We start from the raw sequence: 16,318 nt of genomic DNA on the forward strand, positions 1-16,318 counted from the left end.
GACCACAACTTTTCACAATATACGTTAATGATCTGGAAGAAGGAACTGAAGGCACTGTTGCTAAGTTTGCAGATGATACAAAGATCTGTGGAGGGACAGGTAGTATTGAGGAAGCAAGGGGGCTGCAGAAGGACTTGGACAAGCTAGGAGAGTGGGCAATGAAGTGGCAAATAAAATACAATGTGGAAAAGTGTGAGGTTATGCACTTTGGAAGGAGGAATCTAGGCATAGACTATTTTCGAAATGGGGAAATGCTTCGGAAAGCAGAAGCACAAAGGGACTTGGGGGTCCTTGTTCACGATTCTCTTCAGGTTAATGTGCAGGTTCAGTCGGCAGTTAAGAAGGCAAATGCAATGTTAGCGTTCATGTCGTGAGGGCTAGAATACAAGTCCAGGGATGTACTTCTGAGGCTGTATAAGGCTCTGGTCAGACCCCATTTGGAGTATTGAGAGCTGTTTTGGGCCCCGTATTTAAGGATGGATGTGCTGGCCTTGGAATGGTCCAGAGGAGGTACACAAGAATGATCCCTGGAATGAAGAACTTATCGTATGAGGAACGTTTGAGGACTCGGTCTGTACTTGTTGGAGTTTAGAAGAATAAGTGGGGAGGGGGGGCTTATTGAAACTCACAGGATACTGCGTGACTCGTTTCCACTTGTAGGAAAAACTAGAACCAGAGGACACAATCTCAGACTAAAGGGACGATCCTTTAAAACGGAGATGAGGAGGAATTTCTTCAGCCAGAGGGTGGTGAATCTGTGGAACACTTTGCCGCAGAAGGCTGTGGAGGGCAATTCACTGAGAGTCTTTAAGACAGAGATAGATAGGTTCTTGATTAATAAGGGGATCAGGGGTTATGGGGAGAAGGCAGGAGAATGGGGATGAGAAAAGACCAGTCATGATTGAATGGCGGAGCAGACTCGATGGGCTGAGTGGCCTAATTCTGCTCTGATGTCTCTTGGTCTCGAAAGACGTGCTATGAGGTAATTTGGACATTCTGAATTCTCCCTTAGTGTACCCGAACAGGCGCCGGAATGTGGCGACTAGGGGCTTTTCACAGTAACTTCATTGCAGTGTTAATGTAAGCCTACTTGTGACAATAATAAAGAGCATTATTATTGAGTTTATTTCAATGTCAGGCTGACTGGTCTGTAGTTAGTTTAATTTGATTTGATTTATTGTCACATGTATTAGTTTAGTGAAAAGTATTGTTTCTTGCATGCTTTACAAACAATGCACACCATACAGAGGGAAGGAAGGAGAGACTGCAGAATATAATGTTACAGTTATAGCAAGATGTAGAGAAAAGATCAACTTAATACGAGGTCGGTCCATTCAAAAGTCTGATGACAGCAGGGAAGAAGCTGTTCTTGAGTCGGTTGGTACGTGACCTCAAACTTTGGTACCTTTTTCCTGAAGGAAGTAGGTGGAAGAGAGTATGTCCGGGGTGCGTGGGGTCCTTAATTATGCTGGCTGCCTTTCCGAGGCAGCGGGAATTATAGGTGGGGGGGGGGGGGGGGGGGGGGGGGGGGGGGGAGAAAGAGAGAAGCGACCAGGACAGGCTGTTGGTGATCTGTACACCTAAAAACTTGAAGCTCTCGAACCTTTCTACTTCGTTCCCACTACGCTGCCTGGAGTCGATGACAATCTCATTCGTTTTGTTGACAGTGAGGGAGAGATTATTGTCGTCGCACCAGTTCACCAGATTCTCTATCTCATTCCTGTACTCTGTCCCGTCATTGTTTGAAATCCGACCCACTACGGTGGTGTCATCAGCAAATTTGAAAATCGAGTTGGAGGGGAATTTGGCCACACAGTCATAGGTGTATAAGGAGTATAGTAGGGGGGCTGAGGACACAGCCTTGTGGGGCACCAGTATTGAGGATGATCATGGAGGAGTTGTTGTTGCCTATCTTTACTGATTGTGGCCTGTGAGTTGGAAAGTTCAGGATCCAGTTGCAGAGGGAGGAGCCGAGGCCAAGGAGTTTGGAGGCGAGTTTCGTAGGAATGATGTTGGTGTTGACGGCTGAGCTGTAGATGATAAACGGGAGTCTGACATGGGTGTCTTTGTTATCTAGGTGTTCCAGGGTAGAGTGCAGGGCCATGGAGGTGGCGTCTGCGGTGGACCTGTTGCAGCGGGAGGCGAACTGTAGCGGATTAAGGCAATCCGGGAGGCTGGAGTGGATTCATGCCTTGAGTAACCTTTCAAAGCACTTAATGATGGATGTCAGAGCCACTGGACGATAGTCATTAAGGCATGCGGCTTGACGTTTTTTTGGTACAGGGATGATGGTCGTCTTTTGAAGCAGATAGGGACCTCAGATTGTTGTAAAGAGGTTGAAGATGTCTGCAAATACCCCCGCCAGCTGATCCGCGCAAGACCAGAGTGCTCGTCCGGGTACCCCATCCGGGCCAGAGGCTTGTTGACCTTCGAAAAGGCTGCTCGGACGTCTGCAATAGTGATCTCAGATACAAGTTCATCTGCGGCTTCTGGGGTGGAGGGCTCACTCTCACTGACCTCTTGCTCAAAGCGGGCATAGAATGCGTTGAGCTCATCAGGGATGGGTGCGTTGGATCTGACGATTTTACATGCCTTCATGTTGTAGCGCGTTATGTCTTGCAGACCTTGCCATAGACGGCGGGGATCCGTGTGGCTAGCCTGGGACTCGAGCTTGGTCCGGTACTGTCTTTTAGCATCTTTGATGGATTTCTGTATATCATATCTGGCTTTCTTGTAGAGGTCAGGGCCGCCCTCTACATTGAATATTGAATGATTTGAAAGAGCTTATTTCAATATCAGAGTGTATGTTCTGTAGTTACTGAGTTTATTTCAAGGTCAGGATTGGATTGGATTTGTTTGTCACGTGTACCGAGGTACAGTGCAAAGTATTTTTCTGCGAGCAGCTTAACAGATCATCAAGTACATGGGAAGAAAAGAAAATACATAATAGGGCAACACAACATATACAATGTAATTACATAAGCACTGGCATCGGATGAAGCATACAGGGTGTAGTGTTAATGAGGTCAGTCCATAAGAGGGTCATTTGAGAGTGTGGTAACAGTGGGGAAGAAGCTGCTTTTGAGTCTGTTCGCGCGTGTTCTCAGACTTCTGTATCTCCTGTCCGATGGAAGACGTTGGAAGAGTGAGTAAGTAATGTGGGAGGGGTCTTTGATTATGCTGCCCGCTTTCCCCAGGCAGGAGGTGTAGATGGAGTCAATGGATGGGAGGCAGGTTCGTGTGATGGACTGGGCGGTGTTCACGACTCTCTGAAGTTTCTTGCGGTCTTGGGCCGAGCAGTTGCCATACCAGGCTGTGATGCAGCCCGATAGGATGCTTTCTATGGTGCATCTGTAAAGGTTGGTAAGGGTTAATGTGGACATGCTGAATTTCCTTAGTTTCCTGAGGAAGTATAGGCGCTGTTGTGCTTTCTTGGTGGTAGCGTCGACGTGGGTGGACCAGGACAGATTTTGAGATGTACACCCGTAGGAATTTGAAACTTCTAACCATCTCCACCTCGGCCCCGTTGATGCTGACAGCGGTGTGTACAGTACTTTGCTTCCGGAAGTCAATGATCAGCTCTTTAGTTTTGCTGGCATTGAGGGAGAGATTGGTGTCGCTGCACCACTCTACTGGGTTCTCTATCTCCCTCCTGTATTCTGATCCGACCCACTCTGGCCATGTCATCAGCAAACTGTAGATGGAGTTGGAACCAAATTTTGCCACGCAGTCGTGTGTGTACAGGGAGTAGAGTCGGGGCCTAAGTACGCTGCCTTGCGTGGGCCCCGGTATGGAGGACTATTGTGGAGGAGGTGTTGTTGTTCATTCTTACCGATTATGGTCTGTGGGTCAGAAAGTCGAGGATCCAGTTGCAGAATGAGGAGCCAAGTCCTAGGTTTTGGAATTTTGATATGAGCTTGGCTGGGATTATGGTGTTGAAGGCAGAGCTGTAGTCAATAAATAAGAGTCTGATGTAAGAGTCCTTGTTGGCGAGATGCTCTCGGGATGAGTGTAGGGCCAAGGAAATGGCATCTGCTGTGGACCAATTGCAGCGGTATGCGCTTCATGACCAACCTCTCGAAGCACTTCATTATGACTGAAGTCAGGACCACTGGACTGTAGTCATTGAGGCACATTGCCTGGTTCTTCTTTGGCACCGGTATGATGGTGGTCTTCTTGAAGCAGGTGGGGACCTCAAGAGTGGAGATGGGACAGGTTAAAGATGTCCACAAACACCTCTGCCAGCTGGTCCACGCAGGCTCGGAGTGCACAACCAGGGATCCCGTCCGGGCCCGTCGCCTTCCGAGGTTTGACTTCCGAGGTTGCATCTGGCAGAGTCCCGGGCGCTGGTTGAGGTAGAGGGGTTGCTGGGCAGGCATATTTGCAATCCAGATGGGTCCCAGCATTCTGTGGGCACGGGAATACCTTGCAGCGCGTTCGGGTCCTCGCGCGGGGTCTCTGCCATTTCAGGGGTCCTGGGATGGGGCTTCCTGAGGCAGGCTGGGCTGGGTCCCATGGTCTGTTCCCTCCTTGGGCGCTCCTGGGTCGGGTCAGGCTGACTGGTTTGTAGTTACTGAGTTTATTTTTTTGCCTCTGGTTCTCATTCCTTACACCAGTATCTCTCAGTTTACTCTGGCCATACTCCTCGTATTTGAATACCTGTCAAATATCTTCTCACTTGAAGGGGAATGGTCTCAGTTTAAGAATATAACAGGATCTATCCACGTAACTAAAGTCCCTCATCCCTGAAGCCATTTTCGTAAATCTTTTCAGCACGCTCCCCTATGCCTCCATATTTTTCAGAGTGTGCTTTCCCAGAATGAGACAATACTAGTGTTTTATTCACCTAACATATGGGCGGCACATCAGCACAGTGGTTAGCACTGTTGCTTCACAGCACCAGGGTTCCAGTGAACTAACAATGCTAACCACTGTGCCACTTTGGCTTTCCTTAATTATGATGTGGAGATGCCGGCGATGGACTGGGGTGGGCACAGTACGAAGTCTTACAACACCAGGTTGAAGTCCAACAGGTTTGTTTCAAATCACTAGCTTTCGGAGCGCTGCTCCTTCCTCCGATGAATGAAGATTCCCTCTACCTCTTCATTCACCGGAGGAACGAGCAGCGCTCCGAAAGCTAGCGATTTGAAACAAACCTGTTGGACTTCAACCTGGTGTTGTAAGACTTCTTACCGTTCCTTAATTAAATTGCATTTGTCCAAGAAACAATTAATTTTGTCCCTAACTACTGTTTGTAGAGGATTTCCCACCAAAGTTAAATTGACTTGGACTTGTCGTTACAATGTCCTCCAGTCCCTCCGCTGAGTCCCGTGAAGACGGAGGATTGTGGTCAGCACCCCTCCAATTTCCATTCTACCTTCCTTCGATATTCCTGGATGCATCTCAGCCGGTCGCCTTGTCCACTCAGTCCGCCCCACGCTCCCTCCATCATTCCACCCCTCCTAGGGGAAAGAATTTCATCCTGGGTCACCATGCCCAGGGTAGCATCGACCCCCCTGGTGGGAGTTAAATCCCTCAGCCCCCCATGTGCGAGCTCCCCAACCAACAATACAGCGGCTCTGGACGAGACGGGGGCCATTCAGCGCCCCCCCCCCCCCCCCCCCCCCCCCCCCCCCCCGGCCCTCCCACCACCCCCCCCCCCAGGCCCTCCCCCCCGGCCTCCCCCCCCGGCCCCCGGCCCCCGGCCCCCGGGCCTGTCCCCCCCCGGCCCCCGGGCCTCCCCCACCCCGGCCCCCGGGCCTCCCCCACCCCGGCCCCCGGGCCTCCCCCACCCCGGCCCCGGCCCCCGGGCCTCCCCCACCCCGGCCCCCGGCCTGTCCCCCCGGTACCTGTAGAAGTTGTCCGCGCCGCCCACGGCCAGCAGGCAGTACGAGTTGGTCAGTTTGCTGAAACAGCCGATCTCGTTATTGTTCTCGAACGAGACGCGGACGGCCATGGCGGGGAAGGGTCAGAGGTCACTCACCCGGCCACGTGCTCCCTCCCGGTACCTCACTTCCGATCCGTCACAGCCAATCATCCGCTTTGACCGCCGTCCCCTTTAACCCGGAAACAGACACAGGCTTACTTCCGTCTGAGGATGCCCGGATTCAAGTGCTGTGGACACAGAGAGGCAAGAAAATCAGTCATCAATAACCACTCAGTAATCAATCAATAATCAATCAATAATCAGTCAGTGATCAATCAGTAATCAGTCAGTAATCAATCAATAATCAGTCAGTGATCAGTCAGTAATCAATCAGTAATCAATCAGTAATCAGTCAGTAATCAATCAATAATCAGTCAGTAATCAATCAGTAATCAATCAGTAATCAGTCAGTAATCAATCAATAATCAGTCAGTAATCAATCAATAATCAGTCAGTAATCAATCAATAATCAGTCAGTAATCAGTCAGTAATCAGTCAGTGATCAGTCAGTAATCAATCAGTAATCAATCAATAATCAGTCAGTAATCAGTCAGTAATCAATCAGTAATCAATCAGTAATCAGTCAGTAATCAATCAATAATCAGTCAGTAATCAATCAATAATCAGTCAGTAATCAATCAATCAGTCAGTAATCAATCAATAATCAATCAGTAATCAGTCAGTAACCACTCAGTAATCAATCAATAATCAATCAGTAATCAATCAATAATCAGTCAGTAATCAGTCAGTAATCAGTCAGTGATCAGTCAGTAATCAATCAGTAATCAATCAATAATCAGTCAGTAATCAGTCAGTAATCAATCAGTAATCAATCAGTAATCAGTCAGTAATCAATCAATAATCAGTCAGTAATCAATCAATAATCAATCAATAATCAGTCAGTAATCAATCAATAACCACTCAGTAATCAATCAGTAATCAGTCAGTAATCAATCAATAATCAGTCAGTGATCAGTCAGTAATCAATCAGTAATCAGTCAGTAATCAATCAATAATCAGTCAGTAATCAATCAGTAATCAATCAGTAATCAGTCAGTAATCAATCAATAATCAGTCAGTAATCAATCAATAATCAGTCAGTAATCAGTCAGTAATCAATCAATAATCAGTCAGTAATCAGTCAGTAATCAGTCAGTGATCAGTCAGTAATCAATCAGTAATCAATCAATAATCAGTCAGTAATCAGTCAGTAATCAATCAGTAATCAATCAGTAATCAGTCAGTAATCAATCAATAATCAGTCAGTAATCAATCAATAATCAGTCAGTAATCAGTCAGTAATCAATCAATCAGTCAGTAATCAGTCAGTAATCAATAATCAATCAGTAATCAGTCAGTAACCACTCAGTAATCAATCAATAATCAATCAGTAATCAATCAATAATCAGTCAGTAATCAGTCAGTAATCAGTCAGTGATCAGTCAGTAATCAATCAGTAATCAATCAATAATCAGTCAGTAATCAGTCAGTAATCAATCAGTAATCAATCAGTAATCAGTCAGTAATCAATCAATAATCAGTCAGTAATCAATCAATACTCAGTCAGTAATCAGTCAGTAATCAATCAATAATCAGTCAGTAATCAGTCAGTAATCAATCAATAATCAATCAGTAATCAATCAATAATCAGTCAGTAATCAGTCAGTAATCAATCAGTAATCAATCAATAATCAGTCAGTAATCAGTCAGTAATCAATCAGTAATCAGTCAGTGATCAGTCAGTAATCAATCAGTAATCAATCAATAATCAGTCAGTAATCAGTCAGTAATCAGTCAGTAATCAATCAGTAATCAATCAATAATCAGTCAGTGATCAGTCAGTAATCAATCAGTAATCAATCAATAATCAGTCAGTAATCAATCAGTAATCAATCAATAATCAGTCAGTAATCAATCAGTAATCAATCAATAATCAGTCAGTAATCAATCAATAATCAGTCAGTAATCAATCAGTAATCAGTCAGTAATCAATCAATAATCAGTCAGTAATCAATCAATAATCAGTCAGTAATCAGTAATCAATCAGTAATCAATCAATAATCAGTCAGTGATCAGTCAGTAATCAATCAGTAATCAATCAATAATCAGTCAGTAATCAGTCAGTAATCAATCAGTAATCAGTCAGTGATCAGTCAGTAATCAATCAGTAATCAATCAATAATCAGTCAGTAATCAGTCAGTAATCAATCAGTAATCAATCAATAATCAGTCAGTGATCAGTCAGTAATCAATCAGTAATCAATCAATAATCAGTCAGTAATCAGTCAGTAATCAATCAATAATCAGTCAGTAATCAATCAATAATCAGTCAGTAATCAATCAGTAATCAATCAATAATCAGTCAGTAATCAGTCAGTAATCAATCAATAATCAGTCAGTAATCAATCAATAATCAGTCAGTAATCAATCAGTAATCAGTCAGTAACCACTCAGTAATCAATCAATAATCAGTCAGTAATCAATCAATAATCAGTCAGTAATCAATCAGTAATCAGTCAGTAACCACTCAGTAATCAATCAATAATCAATCAGTAATCAATCAGTAATCAGTCAGTAATCAGTCATTAATCAATCAGTAATCAATCAATAATCAGCCAGTAATCAATCAATAATTAATCAGTAAATCAATCAATCAGTAATCAATAATCAGTCAGTAATCAATCAATAATTAATCAGTAAATCAGTCAGTTTTTACTCATCAATAATCAGGGTGGTACGGTAGCACAGTGGTTAGCACAATTGCTTCACAGCTCCAGGGTCCCAGGTTCGATTCCCCGCTGGGTCACTGTCTGTGCGGAGTCTGCACGTTCCCCCCCCCCCCGTGTCTGTGAGGATTTCCTCCGGGTGCTCCGGTTTCCTCCCACAAGTCTCCAAAGATGTGCAGGTTAGGTGGATTGGCCATGATCATTAGTGTCCAAAAAGGTTAGGTGGGGTTACTGTGTTACGGGGATTGGGTGGAGGTGTGGGCTTAAGTAAGGTGCTTTTTCCAGGGGCTGGCGGAGACCCTATGGGCCGAATGCACTGTAAATTCTATGATTCCATGAATCAATAATCAGTAATCAGTCAGTAATCACTAATCATCAGTAACAGCGAGTGTTTCACGGGGAATGTCTTTGTGTGTACAGTATATAACTGTACTGACCTTGCTCACCATCCAGCCTGGGGCTACTCTTTGTCCCCAATGATCCCCGACCTGAGCCAAGCACATGCTCTGCGGTGACAGGCCAGCCAGACCGGGGAAAGGCGGCAGACATCCCTCCCTAACAGACAGGCGGGTTTTGCAACAATCGCCAATGGTTTCATCAGCATCATTACTCAGACTTTTAATTCCACCACTTACCATGGTGGGATTTGAACCCAGATCCCATGGGTCCCCTGGGTCTCTGCATCACTACTCCGGTGACAGTACCACTGTGCCACGGCTCTCCCCTCCGGCATTCAGCTCTTTTGTCCATGTTTGAACCAAGGCTGTAATTAGGTGAGGAGCTGAGTGACCATAGCAGGACCCAAACTGAGCGTCCCTGAGCCGGTTATTGCAGAGTAAGTGCCTCTTGATAGTACTGTTGATGACTTTATCGAGGGTTTTACAATAGATCTTCATTCATGAGATGCGGGTGCCGCTGGCTAGCGCTGCAATTATTGTTTCTTCAAGATGGCTCTGGAGCGACTCTCTGCGAGCTCTCTCCCACAGATCCTTTTCCTACATCTCTTATAACCGTACTAACCTTTTAAAACATAATTCTAACACTAACATTATCTATAACCTTTCTCTTTTATGTCTCCATATGCTTCATCTGATGTCTATGTATTAACTTTGCGTATTTATGTATGTGCTATGTTTTTTCACGATGGAATGATCTGTCTGGACTGTACGCAGAACAATAAATCTAAATCTCATTGACCATCCCGAGTTGGCTGAAGACTGGTATCTGTGATGCTGGAGGAGGTCAAAATTAATATTCACTCAGCATTTCTGGCTGAAGACAGTTGCAGATGGTTCAGTAGTCCTGTGTTCTGCTTCACCATGTTGACACCTCATTTTTCGGTATGCCTGGTGTTGCTCCTGCCACGCTCTCCTGCACTCTTCATTGAACCAGGGTTGACCCCCTGGCTGGGTGGTAATGGTAGAGTGGGGGATATGCCGGGCCATGAGATTGCAGATTGTGGTTGATACAATTCTGCTGCTGCTGATGGCCCACAGCGCCTCATAGATACCCAGTCTGGAGTTGCTGTATCTGTTCAAAGTGTATCCCATTTAGCACGGTGCTAGTGCCACACAACACGATGGAGGGTATACTCGGTATGAATACATGACTTCTTTCCCACAAGGACTGTTCGGTGGTCACTCCTACAGATACCTTCATGGACAGATTTTTGATTTTGATTTGATTTATTGTCACATGTACCGAAGTACAGTGAAAAGTATTTTTCTGCGGCCGAGGGAACATACACAGTAACGTACATTGTAGACAAAAAGAATAATCAACGAAGAACATTGACAAATGGTACATTGACAAACCGTGATTGGTTATAGTGCGGAACAAGAGGCCAAACAAAGCAATACATGAGCAAGAGCAGCATAGGGAGTCGTGAATAGTGTTCTTACAGGGAACAGATCAGTCCGAGGGAGAGTCGTTGAGGAGTCTAGTAGCTGTGGGAAAAAAGCTGTTCCTATGTCTGGATGTGGAGTCTTTAGATTTCTGGATCTTCTGCCTGATGGAAGGGTCTGGAAGAAGGCAATGCCTGGGTGGGAGGGGTCTCTGACAATGCTGTCTGCCTTCCTGAGGCAGCGGGAGATGTAGACAGAATCTGTATGAGGGTGGGTTGGGCTGAGTTCACCACACTCTGCAGCTTCTTGCGATCTTGGGCCGAGCAGTTGCCGTACCAGCTGTGATGCAGCCGGATAGGATGCTCTCTATCGCACATCTGTAGAGGTTTGTGAGAGTCGATGCAGACATGCCAAATTTATTTAGCTTCCGTAGGAAATAGAGACGTTGTTGGACTTTCTTGACTGTTGTGTCAGCGTGAGTGGACCAGAACAGAATGTTGGTGATGGTGACCCCCAGGAATTTAAAGCTATTGACCATCTCCACTTTTGAGTCATTGATGCAGACGGGAGTGTGTGCCGTGCTATGCTTCCTGAAATCGATGATTAACTCCTTGGTCTTTCCGACATTTAGAGAGAGTTTGTTTTCGGTACTCCATGCAACCAAGTGATTTATCTCCCTCCTGTAGTCTGATTTGTCGTTGTTTGAGATAAGGCCCACCACAGTCGTATCATCCGCAAACTTATAGATTGAGTTGGAGTTAAATCTTGCCACACAATCGTGTGTGTATCGGGAGTACAGTAGAGGACTGAGCACACATCCTTGCGGGACCCCGGTGTTGAGGACTATTGTGGTGGAGGTGCTGTTCCCTATCCTGACAGAATGAGGTCTGTTGGTGAGGGAGTCAAGGATCCAGCTGCACAGGGAGGGGTCAAGTCCAAGATTGCAGAGTTTGGTTATAAGTCTTGTCGGGATACTGGTGTGGAAGTCGGAGCTGTAGTCTATGGACAGCAGTTCATAGCTGCACCTGTGTCAAATGGATTGATGAGGACAAAATCACGTTTGCTTTTTCCCCGTGTTGGCTCCCTCACCATGTTTGACCCGATGGCACCACATATCTTTTGTCACCACTGTTGGGTCTGTCCTGTGAGTGGGACAGGGCATACTCAGGAATAGTGATGTGGTGTCTGGGATCTGGTCAATCTCAGTCGCGCTCACCAAATCATGTCTTACAGACAATGTCAGGATGTCTGGCAGCTCTGCCAATGTTGGAACAAGCCCCAGATGTCAGTGAGGGGTCTTTGCAGGGTCAACATCGTTGAGTGTGCCGTGACATTTCTGCTGCTAAAGTAGATGCCGTGCTGTCTGTACAATTTGATTCCTTTTAGATTTGATGTGCATCTGCTACTCTTGTCCTTCTAGGTGGTAGAAGTTTTGCACTGAGTGCTGAATTTGGTGCATTTGAGTGCTATCGTAAGAATTTGGTGACCGAGGGAGTATAAGGCTTCATTTTTATCTAAAGTTTAGTCTTTCTTTTATTTAGTTAATTAACTTAAAAGTTGCTGTTTAGTTTAGAAGAAGGTGAATTTTCAATCAGCTTTAAACAGGCTTCTACTTGTAGGCACTTGCAGCTGGAGCTTGTTAATTAGTTAATTGGATTAGGCCAGTTTTCAGAGGCTAGATTCACAGTATAAAAGTGATCCCCTACAGTGCAGACTTTGTTTGCACTGAGTGCTGAATTTGGTGCATTTGAGTGCTATAGTAAGAGTTTGGTGACCGAGGGAGTGCTGAATTTGGTGCATTTGAGTGCTATAGTAAGAGTTTGGTGACCGAGGGAGTGCTGAATTTGGTGCATTTGAGTGCTATAGTAAGAGTTTGGTGACCGAGGGAGTTAGGTGAGGAGGGAGTAAGGTGCTCCCTTCATTTTGTTTCCGACATTTCCGCAAAGAGTGAGAAGAGAGCCAGGAGTTTACAGAAAGTGTAGCTGACTGGGAGCAGAGTCGGAGGGCGGAGATCTAGTTAGTCCACAGGGCAGCTATATTCTGTCAGATAAGAGGGGATGGAGGCTAGGCCAGTTGCATGCTCCTCCTGTAGGATGTGGGTGGTGAGGGATACCACCGGTGTCCCCGCTGACTATACCTGCGGGAAGTGCACCCAACTTCAGCTCCTCAAAGACCGTGTTAGGGAACTGGAGCTGAAGATGGATGAACTTCGGATCATCCGGGAGGCAGAGGGGGTGATTGAGAAGAGTTACAGGGAGGTAACCACACCCAAGGTACAGGACAAGAATAGCTGGGTTACCGTCAGGGGGACAAAAACAAACAGGCAGACAGTGCAGGGATCCCTCGTGGCCATTCCCCTTCAAAACAAGTATACCGTTTTGGATGCTGTTGGGGGGGATGACCTACCGGGGGAAGGCCCTAGCGACCAGGTCTCTGGCACTGAGTCTGGCTCTGGGGCTCAGAAGGGAAGGGGGGAGAATAGAAAAGCAATAGTTGTAGGAGATTCAATGGTTAGGGGAATAGATAGGAGATTCTGTGGTCGCGAGCGAGACTCCCGGAAGGTATGTTGCCTCCCGGGTGCCAGGGCCAGGGATGCCTCGGATCGTGTCTTCAGGATCCTTAAGGGGGAGGGCGAGCAGCCAGAAGTCGTGGTGCACATTGGTACCAACGACATAGGTAGGAAAAGGGGTGTGGAGGTAATAAACAAGTTTAGGGAGTTAGGCTGGAAGTTAAAAGCCAGGACAGACAGAGTTGTCATCTCTGGTTTGTTGCCGGTGCCACGTGATAGCGAGGCTAGGAATAGGGAGAGAGTGCAGTTGAACACGTGGCTGCAGGAATGGTGTAGTAGGGAGGGCTTCAGGTATTTGGATAATTGGAGCGCATTCTGGGGAAGGTGGGACCTGTACAAGCAGGACGGGTTGCATCTGAACCAGAGGGGCACCAATATCCTGGGAGGGAAGTTTTCTAGTACTCTTCGGGAGGGTTGAAACTAATTTGGCAGGGGAATGGGAACCGGATTTGTAGTCCAGCAACTAAGGTAGCCAATATTCAGGACGCCAAAGCGTGTAATGAGGCAGTGAGGAAGGGAACACTGACAAAGGAGAGTACTTGCAGGCACGGAGATGGGTTGAAGTGTGTATACTTCAACGCAAGAAGCATCAGGAATAAGGTGGGTGAACTTAAGGCATGGATCGGTACTTGGGACTACGATGTGGTGGCCATCACGGAAACTTGGATAGAAGAGGGGCAGAAATGGTTGTTGGAGGTCCCTGGTTACAGATGTTTCAATAAGATTAGGGAGGGGGGTAAAAGAGGTGGGGGGGTGGCATTGTTAATTAGAGATAGTATAACAGCTGCAGAAAGGCAGTTCGAGGAGTATCACCCTAATGCGGTAGTATGGGTTGAAGTCAGAAATAGGAAAGGAGCAGTCACCTTGTTAGGAGTTTTCTCTCGGCCCCCCAATAGTAGCAGAGATGTGGAGGAACAGATTGGGAAACAGATTTTGGAAAGGTGCAGAAGTCACAGGGTAGTAGTCATGGGTGACTTTAACTTCCCAAATATTGAGTGGAAACTATTTACATCAAATAGTTTGGATGGGGTGGTGTTTGTGCAGTGTGTCCAGGAAGCTTTTCTAACACAGTATGTAGATTGTCCGACCAGAGGAGGGGCAATATTGGATTTAGTACTTGGTAATGAACCAGGGCAAGTGATAGATTTGTTAGTGGGGGAGCATTTTGGAGATAGTGACCACAATTCTGTGACTTTCACTTTAGTAATGGAGAGGGATAGGTGCGTGCAACAGGGCAAGGTTTACAATTGGGGGAAGGGTAAATACAATGTTGTCAGACAAGAATTGAAGTGCATAAGTTGGGAACATAGGCTGTCAGGGAAGGACACAAGTGAAATGTGGAACTTGTTCAAGGAACAGGTACTACGTGTCCTTGATATGTATGTCCCTGTCAGGCAGGGAAGAGATGGTCGAGTGAGGGAACCATGGTTGACAAAAGAGGTTGAATGTCTTGTTAAGAGGAAAAAGGAGACTTATGTAAGGCTGAGGAAACAAGGTTCAGACAAGGCATTGGAGGGATACAAGATATCCAGGAGAGAACTGAAGAAAGGGATTAGGAGAGCTAAGAGAGGGCATGAACAATCTTTGGCGGGTAGGATCAAGGAAAACCCCAAGGCCTTTTACACATATGTGAGAAATATGAGAATGACTAGAGCGAGGGTAGGTCCGATCAAGGACAGTAGCGGGAGATTGTGTATTGAGTCTGAAGAGATAGGAGAGGTCTTGAACGAGTACTTTTCTTCTGTATTTACAAATGAGAGGGGCGATATTGTTGGAGAGGACAGTGTGAAACAGACTGGTAAGCTCGAGGAAATACTTGTTAGGAAGGAAGATGTGTTGGGCATTTTGAAAAACTTGAGGATAGACAAGTCCCCCGGGCCTGACGGGATATATCCAAGGATTCTATGGGAAGCAAGAGATGAAATTGCAGAGCTGTTGGCAATGATCTTTTCGTCCTCACTGTCAACAGGGGTGGTACCAGGGGATTGGAGAGTGGCGAATGTCGTGCCCCTGTTCAAAAAAGGGGCTAGGGATAACCCTGGGAATTACAGGCCAGTTAGTCTTACTTCGGTGGTAGGCAAAGTAATGGAAAGGGTACTGAAGGATAGGATTTCTGAGCATCTGGAAAGACACTGCTTGATTAGGGATAGTCAGCACGGATTTGTGAGGGGTAGGTCTTGCCTTACGAATCTTATTGAATTCTTTGAGGAGGTGACCAAGCATGTGGATGAAGGTAAAGCAGTGGATGTAGTGTACATGGATTTTAGTAAGGCATTTGATAAGGTTCCCCATGGTAGGCTTCTGCAGAAAGTAAGGAGGCATGGGATAGTGGGAAATTTGGCCAGTTGGATAACGAACTGGCTAACCGATAGAAGTCAGAGAGTGGTGGTGGATGGAAAATATTCAGCCTGGATCCCAGTTACCAGTGGCGTACCGCAGGGATCAGTTCTGGGTCCTCTGCTGTTTGTGATTTTCATGAATGACTTGGATGAGGGAGTTGAAGGGTGGGTCAGTAAATTTGCAGACGATACGAAGATTGGTGGAGTTGTGGATAGTAAGGAGGGCTGTTGTCGGCTGCAAAGAGACATAGATAGGATGCAGAGCTGGGCTGAGAAGTGGCAGATGGAGTTTAACCCTAAAAAGTGTGAGGTTGTCCATTTTGGAAGGACAAATATGAATGCGGAATACAGGGTTAACGGTAGAGTTCTTGGCAATGTGGAGGAGCAGAGAGATCTTGGGGTCTACGTTCATACATCTTTGAAAGTTGCCACTCAAGTGGATAGAGCTGTGAAGAAGGCCTATGGTGTGCTCGCGTTCATTAACAGAGGGATTGAATTTAAGAGCCGTGAGGTGATGATGCAGCTGTACAAAACTTTGGTAAGGCCACATTTGGAGTACTGTGTACAGTTCTGGTCACCTCATTTTAGGAAGGATGTGGAAGCTTTGGAAAAGGTGCAAAGAAGATTTACCAGGATGTTACCTGGAATGGAGAGTAGGTCTTATGAGGAAAGGTTGAGGGTGCTAGGCCTTTTCTCATTAGAACGGAGAAGGATGAGGGGCGACTTGATAGAGGTTTATAAGATGATCAGGGGAATAGATAGAGTAGACAGTCAGAGACTTTTTCCCCGGGTGGAACAAACCATTACAAGGGGACATAAATTTAAGGTGAAAGGTGGAAGATATAGGAGGGATATCAGAGGTAGGTTCTTTACCCAGAGAGTAGTGGGGGCATGGAATGCACTGCCTGTGGAAG

General features: G+C 46.1%; 2 protein-coding genes across 3 annotated transcripts in view; one reads left to right on the plus strand and one right to left on the minus strand.

Moving 5' to 3' along the window:
- Positions 1 to 6,023, minus strand: part of eif6 (eukaryotic translation initiation factor 6) — a 122,383-nt gene extending 116,360 nt beyond the window's left edge. The window contains exon 1 of the mRNA XM_072515409.1: positions 5,850 to 6,023. Coding sequence (XP_072371510.1) covers positions 5,850 to 5,956 — 107 coding nt within the window. The 5' untranslated portion in view covers positions 5,957 to 6,023. The remainder of the gene's footprint in view (positions 1 to 5,849) is intronic.
- The window catches only part of LOC140428680 (uncharacterized), a 195,157-nt gene that overhangs the window by 172,995 nt on the left and 5,844 nt on the right, over positions 1 to 16,318 (plus strand). The window contains exon 1 of one of the 2 annotated variants that reach the window (XR_011948828.1): positions 5,979 to 6,130. The exons of the other annotated variant lie outside the window; for it this stretch is intronic. The gene's annotated coding sequence lies outside the window, so the exon portion shown is untranslated. Of the gene's footprint in view, positions 1 to 5,978; positions 6,131 to 16,318 lie in introns of those variants that run through there. 2 annotated transcript variants of the gene reach the window in all.

The sequence above is a fragment of the Scyliorhinus torazame genome, chromosome 8, assembly GCF_047496885.1.
Source record: "Scyliorhinus torazame isolate Kashiwa2021f chromosome 8, sScyTor2.1, whole genome shotgun sequence".
NCBI lineage: Eukaryota > Metazoa > Chordata > Chondrichthyes > Carcharhiniformes > Scyliorhinidae > Scyliorhinus > Scyliorhinus torazame.